This window comes from Myotis myotis, unplaced genomic scaffold, assembly GCF_014108235.1.
Source record: "Myotis myotis isolate mMyoMyo1 unplaced genomic scaffold, mMyoMyo1.p scaffold_m19_p_1, whole genome shotgun sequence".
NCBI lineage: Eukaryota > Metazoa > Chordata > Mammalia > Chiroptera > Vespertilionidae > Myotis > Myotis myotis.
In genome coordinates, this window is record NW_023416313.1 from 179,473,994 (window position 1) to 179,486,635 (window position 12,642).

General features: G+C 48.8%; 1 protein-coding gene across 1 annotated transcript; it reads left to right on the forward strand.

Annotated features, from left to right (window-relative positions):
• Positions 1–9,333: 9,333 nt before the first annotated feature.
• Positions 9,334–12,540, forward strand: SNX22 (sorting nexin 22). Its single transcript, XM_036304306.1, has 6 exons — positions 9,334–9,488; positions 9,828–9,911; positions 10,299–10,403; positions 10,854–10,948; positions 11,680–11,747; positions 12,095–12,540. The coding sequence occupies exons 1-6, from the start codon at positions 9,414–9,416 to the stop codon at positions 12,214–12,216; spliced, it is 549 nt and encodes a 182-aa protein (XP_036160199.1). The 5' UTR covers positions 9,334–9,413; the 3' UTR covers positions 12,217–12,540.
• The last annotated feature ends 102 nt before the right edge of the window (positions 12,541–12,642 follow it).

Genomic DNA, 12,642 nt, shown 5'->3' on the forward strand with positions numbered 1-12,642 from the left:
AGAAATAAATAACACAGAGACTAAAAAAAAAAAAAAATACAACAACAAAAAAAAATAAATGAAACCAGGAGCTGGTTCTTTGAAAAGATAAACAAAGGTGATAAACCGTTAGCCAGACTCATCAAGAAACAAAGGCAGAGGACACAAATAAATAAAATCAGAAATGAAGTAGAGAAGTGACCACTGACACCACAGAAATACAAAGGATTGTAAGAAAATACTATGAACAACTATATGCCAACAAGCTGGACAATGTGGACAAAACAGACAAATTCCTAGAAAATATAATCTCCCAAAACTGAATTAGAAGGAATCAGAAAACCTGAGTAGGCCAATAACAACTGATGAAATAGAAGCAGTAATAAAAAAAACTCCCACCAAATAAAAGCCCAGGTCCAGACGGCTTCACAGGGGAGTTTTATCAAATATTCAAAGAACTAACACCTATACTCCTCAAACTATTTCAGAAAATCCAAGAAGGAACACTTCCAAACTCTTTTTATGAGGCGAGCATTATCCTAATTCCAAAACCAGACAAAGATACTACAAAGAAAGAGATTTACAGGCCAATATCCCTGATGAACGTAGATGCTAAAATCCTGAACAAAATAGTAGCAACTCGCATCCAGCAATATATTAAAAAGATCAAACACCATGATCAAGTGGGATTTATTCCAGGGATGCAAGGCTGGTACAATATTCGCAAATCAATAAATGTATAAATGTGATACATCACATAAACTGAAAAACAAAAATCACATAATCATATCAATAGATGCAGAGAAGGCATTCGACACAATCCAACACCCTTTTTAAAAAAAAATATTTTTTTATTGATTTTAGAGAGGAAGGGAGAGGGAGAAAGAGATAGAAACATCAATGATGAGAGAGAATCATTGATTGGCTGCCTCCTGCACATCCCCTACTAGGGATTGAGCCTGCAACCCAGGCATGTACCCTTGACTATAATCGAACCCGGGACCCTTCAGTCCACAGGCCGATGCTCTATCCACTGAGCCAAACCGCTAGGGCTAACACCCATTTTTAAAAATATATATATTTTATGATTTCAGAGAGGAAGAGAGAGGGACAGAGATAGAAACATCAATGATGAGAGAGAACCATTGATTGGCTGCCAGCCTCCTGCACGCCCCATACTAGGGATCAAGCCTGCAACCCGGGCATGTGCCCTTGACCAGAATTGAACCTGGACCTTTCAGTCCATGGGCTGATGCTCCATCCATTGAGCCAAACCAGCTAAGGCCTAACACCTATTTTTTCTTTTTAATATATTTTTATTGATTTTTTTACAGAGAGGAAGGGAGAGGGATAGAGAGTTAGAAACATGGATGAGAGAGAAACATCCATCAGCTGCCTCCTGCACAACCCATACTGGGGATGTGCCCACAACCAAGCTACATGACCTTGACTTGCCATATATGACAAACCTTCAGCCAACAACATGCTCAATGGGCAAAAACTAAAACCATTTCCCTTAAGAACAGGAACAAGACAGGGATGCCCACTCTCACCACTCCTGTTCAACATAGTATTGGAAGTGCTAGCCATAGTCATCAGACAAAAAGAAGAAATAAAAGGCAATCAAATTGGAAAAGAAGTAAAACTGTCATTATTCATAGATGACATGATATTGTACATAGAAAACCCAATAGACTCCATCAAAAAAATTCTAGACTTAATAAATGAATTTGGCAATGTAGCAGGATACAGAATTAACACCCAGAAATCTGGGCTTTTTCATACATCGGTAATGAACTCTCTGAAAGAGAAACTTAAAAAACAATGCCATCTACCATTGCAACAAAAAATATTAAGATACCTGGGAATAAATTTAAGTAAGGAGGTAAAAGACCTGTACTCACAAATCTACAGGATGTTGAAAAAAGAGATAGAGAAAAACACAAACAAATGCAAGAATATACCATGTTCATGGATTGGTAGAATCAACATCATTCAAATGTCCATACTACCCAAAGCAATCTACAGATTCAATGCAATCCCCATTAAAACAGCATATTTCACAGACCTAGAACAAACTAAAATTCATATGGAGTAAAATAAAGACCCTGAAAAGGTGCAGCAATCCTGAGAAAGAAAAACAAAGTTGGAGAGATCACAATACCAGATATCAAGCTGTATTACAAAGCCACTATTCTCAAAACTGCCTGGTACTGGCACAAGAACAGACACACAGACCAACGGAACAGAACAGAGAACCCAGAAATCGATCCAAGCCATTATGCTCAATTAATATTTGACAAGGGAGGCAAGAGCATACAATGGAGTCAAGACAGTCTGTTCAATAAATGGTGTTGGGAAAACTGGACAGATACATGCAAAAAAATAAAACTAGACCACCAACTTACACCATACACAAAAATAAACTCAAAATGGATAAAGGACTTAAATGTAAGATGGGAAACTATAAAAATCTTAGAAGCCATAGGCAGCAAAATAGCAGACATTTGTTGTAGCATTATCTTTACCAATACAGCTTCTAGGGCAAAGGAAACTAAGGAGAAAATAAACAAATGGGACTACATCAAAATAAAAGGCTTCTGCACAGCAAAGGAAACCATCAGCAAAACAACAAGAAAGCCCACTGCATGGGAGAACATATTTGCCAGAGTTATCTCCGATAAGGGTTTTATCTCCAAAATTTACAGGGAACTCCTACATCTTAACAGAAGGAAGATAAACAATCCAATAAAAAAAAAAATGGGCAAACAAAGGACCTAAATAGACACTTTTCAAAGAGGACATACAGAAGGCTGAGAGACATATGAAAACATGCTCAAAGTCACTAATCATCTGAGAGATGCAAATCAAAACAACAATGAGGTACCATCTCACACCTGTCAGAATGGCTATCATCAACAAATCTACAAACAAGTGCTGGAGAGGATGTGGAGAAAAAGGAACACTCGTGCACTGCTGGTGGGAATGCAGACTGGTGCAGCCACTATGGAAGACAGTATGGAGTTTCCTCAAAAAACTAAAAATGGAGCTCCCATTTGACCCAGTAATCTCACTTCTAGAAATATATCCCAAGAAACCAGAAACACCAATCAGAAAGGATATATGCACCCCTATGTTCATAGTAGCACTAAGTGCCTATCAGCAGATGATTGGATTAAAAAACTGTGGTACATCTACACAATGGAATACTATGCTGCTGTAAAAAAGAAGGAACTCTTACCATTTGCAACAGCATGGATGGACCTGGAGAGCACTACGCTAAGCGAAATAAGCCAGTCAGAGAAAGGTAAATATCACATGATCTCACTCATTTATGAAATATAATGAACATAAACTGATGAATAAAAATAGAGCCAGAGAAAAAAATATTTTAGAATATAATAGAAGTAATCCTGTTATTTGCAGATTTTAAATATTTCCTACAACTTTCGTAATATTATAGTATGGTAGTACAGTTTTGGTAATATTATTATATTTAAAATCTTTTTTTCTTGAAATGTTGTTTATTGCATATAATATTATAGTTAAAATAATTTTTCTTGAAATATTAATGTTTATTGCATGTAAACGGCTAATTATTTTGTACCTACAACCTGGTAATAGGTTTATTTTGTATATTGTAAAAAAGAATACACTTGTCAAATAAAAATTTTAAAAAAGGAGGAACATGGCCCAATAAAAAAATAAAACTTATAAAATAGACTAGCTCCATAATTTAAACTGTTTTAGCAGCAGAGCTATTTTTAGACATCTACACCAAAGTCCAATATTCAAAACAAAAATATCCTTTCATTATTATTTCAAATGTATAAGATGTACTTTTTTTTTTATTTACTGTTTTGAGAGAGAGAGAGAGAGTATGCCTTGTTGTTCCACTTATTGATACATTCATTGGTTGATTCTTGGTATGTGCCCTGACTGGGGATTGAACCCACAACCTTGGTATATTGGGACAATGCTCTAACCAACTGACCTACCCAGCCAGGACAACATGTACCTATTTATTTTTTTATATTTTTTTAAGTCAATCTTTTTTTAAAAACATATTTTTATTGATTTCAGAGAGGAAGGAAAAGGGAGAGAGAAACATCAATGCAAGAGAATTATTGATTGGTTGCCTCCTGCACGTCCCCTACTGGAGATCCAGTCCACAATCCGGGCATGTGCCCTTGGCTGGAATTGAACCTGGGACCCTTCAGTCCACAGGCCCATGCTCTATCCACTGAGCAAACCAGCTAGGGCAACATGTACCTATTAAAAAGACAAGCAGTAAATACTTTGAGGCTGTTAGAATGAACAGGATAGTTGCTAATTTACATGAACGTCTGCTTCCAATTTATTCTTTTACTTTATTTGATTGCACAATATTGAGAAAATCAGAAAAATCCTGATCACAGAGTTAATTAGGCTTTTTGTTTTTTAAAGCTAACCTTTCAATCTCAAGATTCTAAACGAGGAACAGTAGCCTTTGTTTTTATTGTTTCAAAGTGGAATCAGTAATAATATATAGGATGAATCACGTAATTGCCAACAGTAAATGGTTTGGCTTAAGAAACAGCAAATTCATATACTTCAGTCAAATAATAACTAACATTCATTTACTGTGTGGCAAGCCCCATGCTAAGCACTTTAAAAGGATGAGGTCAGTTAATCCACACAACTCTCCCTTGTACAGACAAGGGCCCTGAGGCACAGGGAGTGGTCCATGCTTGCCCACGTGACCAAAGCCAGTCTGGGGGAGCAGCCCAGGCCCAGCCTTGCTCAGGCAGCCCCTGGGGGCTGAGTCCCTGGGCCAGCCCACCGCTGGCCACCTGCCTGGAGGAAATAATCCCGCCTCTGTGCCGGGCAGCGCCTGCCAGCCCAAGGCTCACGCGCTGTTTGTTTTCTTAACAGGGTAACCAAACCTCCTGAGCAGCCATGCAGCCCAGCAAAAGCAGGGCCAGTGAAAGGGGCTTTGTGTGATGGCGGCAGGGGGGCGAGGGCTCATGCTGGGGCCAGGAACAGGGATCCAGCCCACCTGTGACCCACCCAGCCACCAGCTCCCCACACTGGGGTCCTGTCAGGGGGGACACTGCCACCCCAGGCCTTCCTGCTCTGTGCTCAGGGCTTGATCCTCATCTCCAGGCGGCAGTGGTGTGAGAGGGGTCCGCTCCGACAGGGCTGCTGTGGGAGTCAAGAGACCAGTGTCTACAATGTGGGCCCCAAGTCAGCATCGCCGGGCACTTGTGAGGCTCCATGCCAGGCCCAGGCACTCGGAGAGCAGGTCAGGGCCCTCTGAGACCTGCCAGGCCTCGTGGCCGCCGCTGCTGCTGAAGTTGGAGAATCACTGCTCTACAATCTGATCTGGAAACACCCCGGCCAAGAAAATGCGACCAACCAGTATTTTTAACCAACTTTCCCCCAGAAATGTGGACAGGAAATTCATATGTTAGAGAGTGACAGAGCAAAGGCAAGGATTTGTCCAGTTAGACAACTCTTTCTAAAAATGGAAGTCACTTTGAAGGGCTCCACACCCATCATACAGAGCCTGGCACACTGAGCTGGCCAGTGCTTCAAGCGCACAGAAAGTAAACTCTCCTCTGAACGTAGTAACTGCTTTGGGGTTTCCATCATCTCCTTTCAGGAAACTATTTTCCATAACTTGTTCTGTCTCCCCAAAGACATCTTAAATGGGTCTGGGTTTTCTCCATGCATCTTCGCTTCAGCGCCATGGAATGCTGTGCAATTTTACAAATGAGTCGTATCAAGTCTCTCTGTGTATAAATGGTGATGGAAAAACAATAACATAAATTTTAACTGTAACTAGTGATAAAAACCCAGGGATTTGAGGCTTCTCAGGAAATTAAGTAAATACCAATGTGGACAACAATCTAGAGTGAAAGGGTGTGTGTGTGTGGGGGAGAGAGAGAGAGAGAGAGAGAGAGAGAGAGAGAGAGAGAGAGAGGGAGATCGAGATCTAACTCTAAAGGCATGAAGAACATTCCCGTTGTTATCCCCATGCTGGCCTTCCTCTAAGAACCCCCTGGCAACCCCGCTCCCTCCTGCCTCTCTCCCAGGCCTTCCGTCCTCTCCCTAGCCTTTCCCCAACACCCCTCTCCTCTATTCATTCATATAGTCTTTCAGTCAACAATTAGTTTTTGAGTGTCTACTACATGCTTGGCACCATGGCAGCAAAATCTCACAAGACCAACCAGGTCCCTGGCCTGATGGTGCTCAGAGTCTGGGAAACCAGGGAGACATACAATAAACAGTAGCTACATTTTGGAATAAGTGCATAGATAGGATGACATGATAAGGTGATCAGGAAGGAAGGCCTCTTTGAGAGGTGGGTTTTAGGCTAAATATTGGAAGTTTAAGCTAAACCCATCAGGTGACGAGTCAGGGTAAGTGCTCCAGGGAAATGAATCAGCAAGTGCAACGGCCCTGAGGCAGGGAAGAGCTTATTAGGTTTAAAGAACTGGAAGATGGTCACTGCATGGAGAGGAGATGAAAGGAGAGACAGAGGCTGAGCTGGGTCATTAGAGCTCTGCAGATTGTAGTGGGGAGAGTGGGTTTTGTTCTAAGAGTAGTGGGAAGCCTTTGGAAGGTTTGAAGCGATGCCTTGATGATAGTTTGTGCTGCTAGGTAGAGAATGGACTAAGTATGAAGGGAGGCATGGGAAAATGGGGATCCATTTGGAGACTAGCAGTTTTCTAGGGGTTAGAAATAGAGATAGAGGGGCAAACTCATTAGGATGGATAACCAAGAAGTTTAGAGGTCTGGGGGTCCCAGGAGAAGACTTCTGACAGTAGGACAAGCAGAACAGGGTCCCTGTGTTACAGAATAGCAAGAAGCTAAGAAAATTTCAGGACAAGTGGAATAGGGAATAGGAGAACTAAGACAATTAAATAGCTTGCAGCCACTTAGTAAATCCTATCTTCCCTAAACCAAGGATACTTAAGAGTAAATGGTTTGCACTTCAGTCCAACCAGAGGGTAAATAGCTTAAATCACCCTACTCAGGGAGATAGATAACAGAAATCCAATTAGTGCCATTTGCCAACCACACCCAAGGACAGACAAATTAAAAGAATAAATCTCATTTTGGTACATCAGCATAAAGCTGATGGATGTTCTATTGATTCTCCCCTAAGACCTCCCCTAAGTGCCCAGCCTTTAAAACCCCTGCAAATGAAGGTTCCCTGCAGGGAGCACACTCCTGCCCCTTCCCCCACAGGCATGTATCCCCTAACCTCTAAGGGACCCCATGAGACTTGTAACCAAGGGAACAATGGGCAGCCGGCAGCTCGTCCTGAGTTAAGCCCCTAACCCTGTCTCCAAGGCCCCCTTTTCTCTGACTTCTCAGTGAGCCACAGCACTCAGCCCAGGCTCTCCGGTTGCTTCTTCTAGGTCCTTCCTTGTTTTACTGTCCTAAGTACATTTTTGCTGTGGTCAATACATCCTTGTTTGCTTTTCTACATGTTGTCTATTGATTGAAATCTTTCCTTCAAGAAAACAAGAACTGCCCTAACCGGTTTGGCTCAGTGAAAAGAGCGTCGGCCTGCGGACTGAAAGGTCCCAGGTTCGATTCCAGCCAAGGGCATGTACCTTGGTTGCGGGCACATCTCTAGTAGGAGGTGTGCAGGAGGCAGCTGATCGATATTTCTCTCTCATCGATGTTTCTAACTCTCTATCCCTCTCCCTTCCTCTCTGTAAAATATCAATAAAATATATTTTTTTAAAAAAAGAAAACAAGAACTAAGGTCTCCTGGTCTCGCTGGTAACACCTGAATGACGGGGGCCCTGGAGTGTAAGGGGGGAAATGAAACCCAGCACTTCTCCTCCTATTGGGCTGTTTCCCTTCCAGGGAGTTTCAGCTTCCTGATTCTAGGGCCCTTGTGAGGACGGAATCTGGGGGAAGAAAGTGTGGCACATAGTATTGGGGAGGCTTGCTTTTCCCATTTTGGGGCCTCTGTGGGGGCAGAGCTGGGAATGGAGAGTTTCTGCTCCAGCTCAGAAGCACCTCTGTACTAGCGGGGGATGGAGTGAGCCAGTGGCTCCCCAACCTCGCTCCCTAAGATAGGCCAGCTGCTTCCTCCTTCCCACCACAGGCCTCCTGCTAGGTATGAACTCTCTCAGGAGGGGCCATCCCTGCCTCCACCACCCACCCAGGCCTTTGTATGGGGCGTCAGTGGAGTGGACTCTGCTGAATGGAACAGCTCCCTCATGGTTGAGGGGGGGTGGGGGGGCCTAGAGATAGGAGTAGAGATCCTTCTATCACAGGGGGTGAGAGAGTTATGGATTAGGTCCTGCCACATACCCAGGAAGACCCTGCCCAGAGCAGTGGGAACAGCAGCCTAGGCCACCCATCTTTCCAGAGTCCCTCTTCCCCACCTACTGCCCTGTACACCAACCACCCAAATATGCCTCCAGGACAAGCCCACAGGCTGCTGTTTTTTCAACACTTACTCTGCTGATGGCTTCACAGGGATCATATCACTCAGTTTTCATACACTATCCCGGGAGAGGCATATTATCCTAATTTTGCAGATGAGCACAGGTCTACACATTTTGGGAAATCCAAGCTGACCCCCAAAGCAGAGTCTAAGACCTTAAACTGCCTCTTCCTGGCAAACTGGGCCTGAAGCAAAATGAATGGAATTCAAACATAAAAACAAACTCAAAAACACTATGAATGAAGGGGCTTGTGGATGCTGGGGGAGGGGCCCATCAAAACCAGATGGGGGCTTTGTCCCATAGCATCCTCCAGAGGTGGCAGGTGAGAGCTCTTCTCAGGGCGCATACAAGAAGCAACCCATGAATGCATAAATCAGTGGAACAACAAATCGATGTCTCTTTCTCTCTAAAAATCAATCAATTTAAAAAACAAAACAAAACAATCCAGATGGGGTCCAAGCCTTGCCCAGGCGCGACCACTCTCACAGGGGCCAAGTTGAAGGTGGGGGGAAGGGGTTGGGGGTAGCCTGGGATAGGTGTGAGGAACACAAGGAATGTCCCTGGTTGGCCCCTAAGGTAGGCGCCCGGCTTCCTCCGTGCCCAGTGCCCACAGGTTCTAGTCTTTAGTAAGGTGTTCAACAAAGAGCAGGTGAAATGCTGGCTCACCGCACTTCTGACAGTCGGTGGGCGCTCAGTGAATGTGGACAAACGGATGCCTCTTGGCCAAATTGTCCCCACCGGCCCTGCAACCCCACACGGCTCTGGGGGCGGTTCTCTGCTCCCGCCACGCTGCTCGTCCCCTAATCGGTCCCTCGCCAGACCCGGCGGAGCGAGGATACGCCCGGGGCGGGGCCACGTGGGGCGGGCCGAGGGCCGAGGGCCGAGGGGCGGGGCCGGCCCCGCTGGGGTCTCTGCTGCGCCCGCACAACTCCGGCCTCGAGCTTCGCGCGAGCAGGGCGGAGAGCGGCTGGGGCGCGGATGCTGGAAGTTCACATTCCGTCCGTGGGCCCGGAGGCCGAGGCGCCCAGGCAGAGCCCAGAGAAAAGCCACATGGTGAGTGGGAGCAATGGGTTGGAAGGAGCGCGGGGACCCGCCGGTGCCGAGCGCAGTGGGGATGCCGCGCGCAGTGGGGATCCCGCGCCCCGGACTGCGAGGTCCTAGAGCGGCCGACGGCCACGGGGCGCTTGGATTTGCCAGCCCTGCGGACGGCGGTCCGGACTCACGAGGAGCGGAGGGCAGGTCCTCGCCCCTTCCCCCGAGAGTGTGGGGAACGTGGGAGGGTCCCCGGGGAGCGGCGGCTCTCCAAGGCCGCTTTGTGCCTTTAGGCGCGGAGGGTGGGCGGCCGCCCGGCGCGGGGCCTCACGCACCCGCCTGCTCGCTCCCGCCCCGCAGGTGTTCCGAGTGGAAGTGCGGTACCGCGGGCGCAGACACACCGTGCCGAGGCGCTACAGCGAGTTCCACGCGCTGCACAAGCGGGTGAGGCGGCGCCGCCGACCGACAGACCCCTGCGGGCTCCTGCCCAGCCAGGGAGGCGGGCGTCCGAGCTGCGGTCCCCCCCTCTGCCGCCCTTGTTACCACCCCGGTCCCCGAGGGCTCAGGTCCCGGGCGCTGGCCTCCCCGCGGGCTGCGGACCGACCAGAGGGGCAGGTCTCAGCCGGGACTGTCCTGCCTCTGCGCCCACCCTCGGGCGTCCGCGGCTGTGGGTCCTCTCTCGCCCCTGCCCCAATCACATTCACCCGTGTCCATCCTAGGGCAGAGCCTGAAGTTTTGGGGATACAGAGGGGGTGGGAAGCTGGGGGGGGGGGCTTTGCTAGGGAGAAGTGAGCTTAAGGGCTCAGTGGGGACACTGTGATCGCACCGCAGATGAAGAAACTGTACAAGGTGCCCGAATTCCCCTCGAAACGCCTGCCCCACTGGAGGACCAGAGGACTGGAGCAGCGGCGGCAGGGCTTGGAGGCCTATATCCAGGTGGGCATGGGTCTCACTGTTGCCCCCAGCCTGCTGGACTAGGTGTGACCCCGAGACGTGTGAGGGCATGGGGTGCGGGGGGACGCACGTCTTGGGCATGATTTTTTCTATCCCAAACCTCAGTTTCTTGAGCAGTAATTTCAGAATGAAAATTAATTGAATTCAGTTGAATTTGGACTTTCATTGAACTGGGGCCACCTGCTGCTAGTTCCTTTCCCCTCCTGGGCGAGGTCCTGCACTGCCCTCCTGAGGAGGATGTGGGCCTTTCCCTCCTCCCCGCACAGGGATGCGGTTCCAGACCAGGGAGGCTCGAGGGCAGACCTGTGGGCCCAGGGCCGTGTTGGGAAGGACCCGAGCTGTCTTGAACTTTGTGATCATTTTGGCAGGACTCCTGTGCCGTCAGTTTGCACTGGGCTGTGTCTGACGGGTGTCCCGTGTGCTCCTCTCCAGGGCATCTTGTACCTGAACCGGGATGTGCCCAAGGAGCTGCTGGAGTTCCTGAGTCTTCGGCACTTCCCCACAGACCCCAAGGCCAGCAGCTGGGGGTGAGTGAGGCCTCCAGGGGCCTGGCTTGGCAGGAGAGGCCCCAGTGTGTGTGTGTGTGTGTGTGTGTGTGTGTGATGGGGGGGGGGGGGGGGGGGCTCTGCAGCAAGCAGGGGAAGCCTTCTGGGGCCGGGCCCTGTTCTCTCTCACATCTGCCAGGGGTGAGACATGACCACCTTCATCTGTCAGCTCTCTTGACCCTGCCAGGGGGCCGTTTTCTTGCCTTGACTGTAACTGAAGCTGCGACTGATCAGTCCGCAGGCGGACACTCTATCCACGGAGCCAAACGGCCAGGACAAGGGGCCATTTTCTGTACAGCCTTGGTTACCCACCGGAACTGGGCTTGTTACAAATAGAAGCAGTGGCCCCCTGGGAGGTGAAGCTCTGGTCTTCCGTTGCTCCACCCCTTCCTCATGCTCCCCTGAGCTCCCCAGGCAGTTCACACTCTTCTTTTCAGAGCCCTGGGGGAGTTCCTGCCTAGCGACAGCAGGCAAGTTAAAGACTCTTTCTGCACCCGCTGCCCCCTGGCGGCCATAGGCCGTGAGGCTGGTCTGTGGCCCCGGGCTTGCCTTGCCTGTCCTGCTGGCCCAGGTTTTCCTGTGGGCGCTCCTGACACCACTGCCCACTCACCTTTTTCCTTGTGGATTGTTAGTGATCTCAATTCCCAGTCTTCACCTGATAGGAGATTTTGCCCCACCTCACTCTCCACGCTTAAGACCCTTTCTCCTCCTAGCTCACAGCTGTACCACAGGCCGGTCATCAGCTTCTGCATGGACCCCTACATTTGTATCTCATCCCCAGGTGAGGGGGTGCCTCTGACCTATAACCTGGATTGAGGGCGCAGGAATCAGGGTGGGAGTGGGGGTGAGCTTGTCATTTCTCAGCTCCCAGGACCCCTTGCGGACCATGCCTGCACTGCTGCGCCCTGTGCATTCCCCTCTGGAAGCAGACACGGTGCAGCAGACGTGGCTCCCTGGTCTGCATCCCCATCAGCCTGGCTTATGTGAACAGAATGTGAACTGGGGATGCCCAGGTCTCATTTCAGGTGACCAGCTGTTAACTGCTGCCTTGTCAGGGGCTCAGGGAGCTGCAGGCCTGAGGCCATGGCCGTCCCACACCCCCTATTCCCCTTCCTCCTGTTTTCCCAGAGCCTCTGCCCAACGTGGTGGTGAATGGCGTGCTCCAGGGCTTCTACAGCTTCAGCACCAGCACAGCTGACACCCAGCCAGAGCTTCCCTGTCACCCTGCACCTTTGCCACCAATGCCTTGACCAACCCAGAGGCCTTTGGACCACCTGCCAGGACAGTCACGTGCCTCTGTCCTTGAGCCCTATAAGAGACAGGGGTGGGGTCCCCCTTGGCTTGGACCCAGGACCTACCCACCCCAGGCCCAGAACCCAACTGCACCAGTAGCTGGGGTGATAGACCTGCACTCTGGGTAGGGACAACAGAGGATGAGGATAAAGGGAGAAGTCAGTTGAGGAGGTAGGCTATGAAAAGGTACAGGTGTATTTCTTCACCTTCATGGGGGGGGAGGGAGGTGGGGACACAGAGGTAGCTGGCAGTTTAGAAGCAAGAAGCAAAAGCTCAACAGTTTGTTGTAGCATCGGGGGAAAGGGTTAGGCTGGAGCCCAAGGAGGGGACAAGCAGCCACTGCCTCGGAGTCCCAGGCTGGGCCGTAGACTTGAACAGAGATG

What these genes read in the sequence shown, in the direction of transcription:
- SNX22 (XM_036304306.1), top strand. Translation starts at nt 9,414, where the DNA reads ATGCTGGAAGTTCACATTCCGTCCGTGGGCCCGGAGGCCGAGGCGCCC. An exon ending in GCCCAGAGAAAAGCCACATG is followed by an intron (nt 9,489 to 9,827) that starts GTGAGTGGGAGC and finishes CCCGCCCCGCAG; the next exon opens with GTGTTCCGAGTGGAAGTGCG. An exon ending in CATTTGTATCTCATCCCCAG is followed by an intron (nt 11,748 to 12,094) that starts GTGAGGGGGTGC and finishes CTGTTTTCCCAG; the next exon opens with AGCCTCTGCCCAACGTGGTG.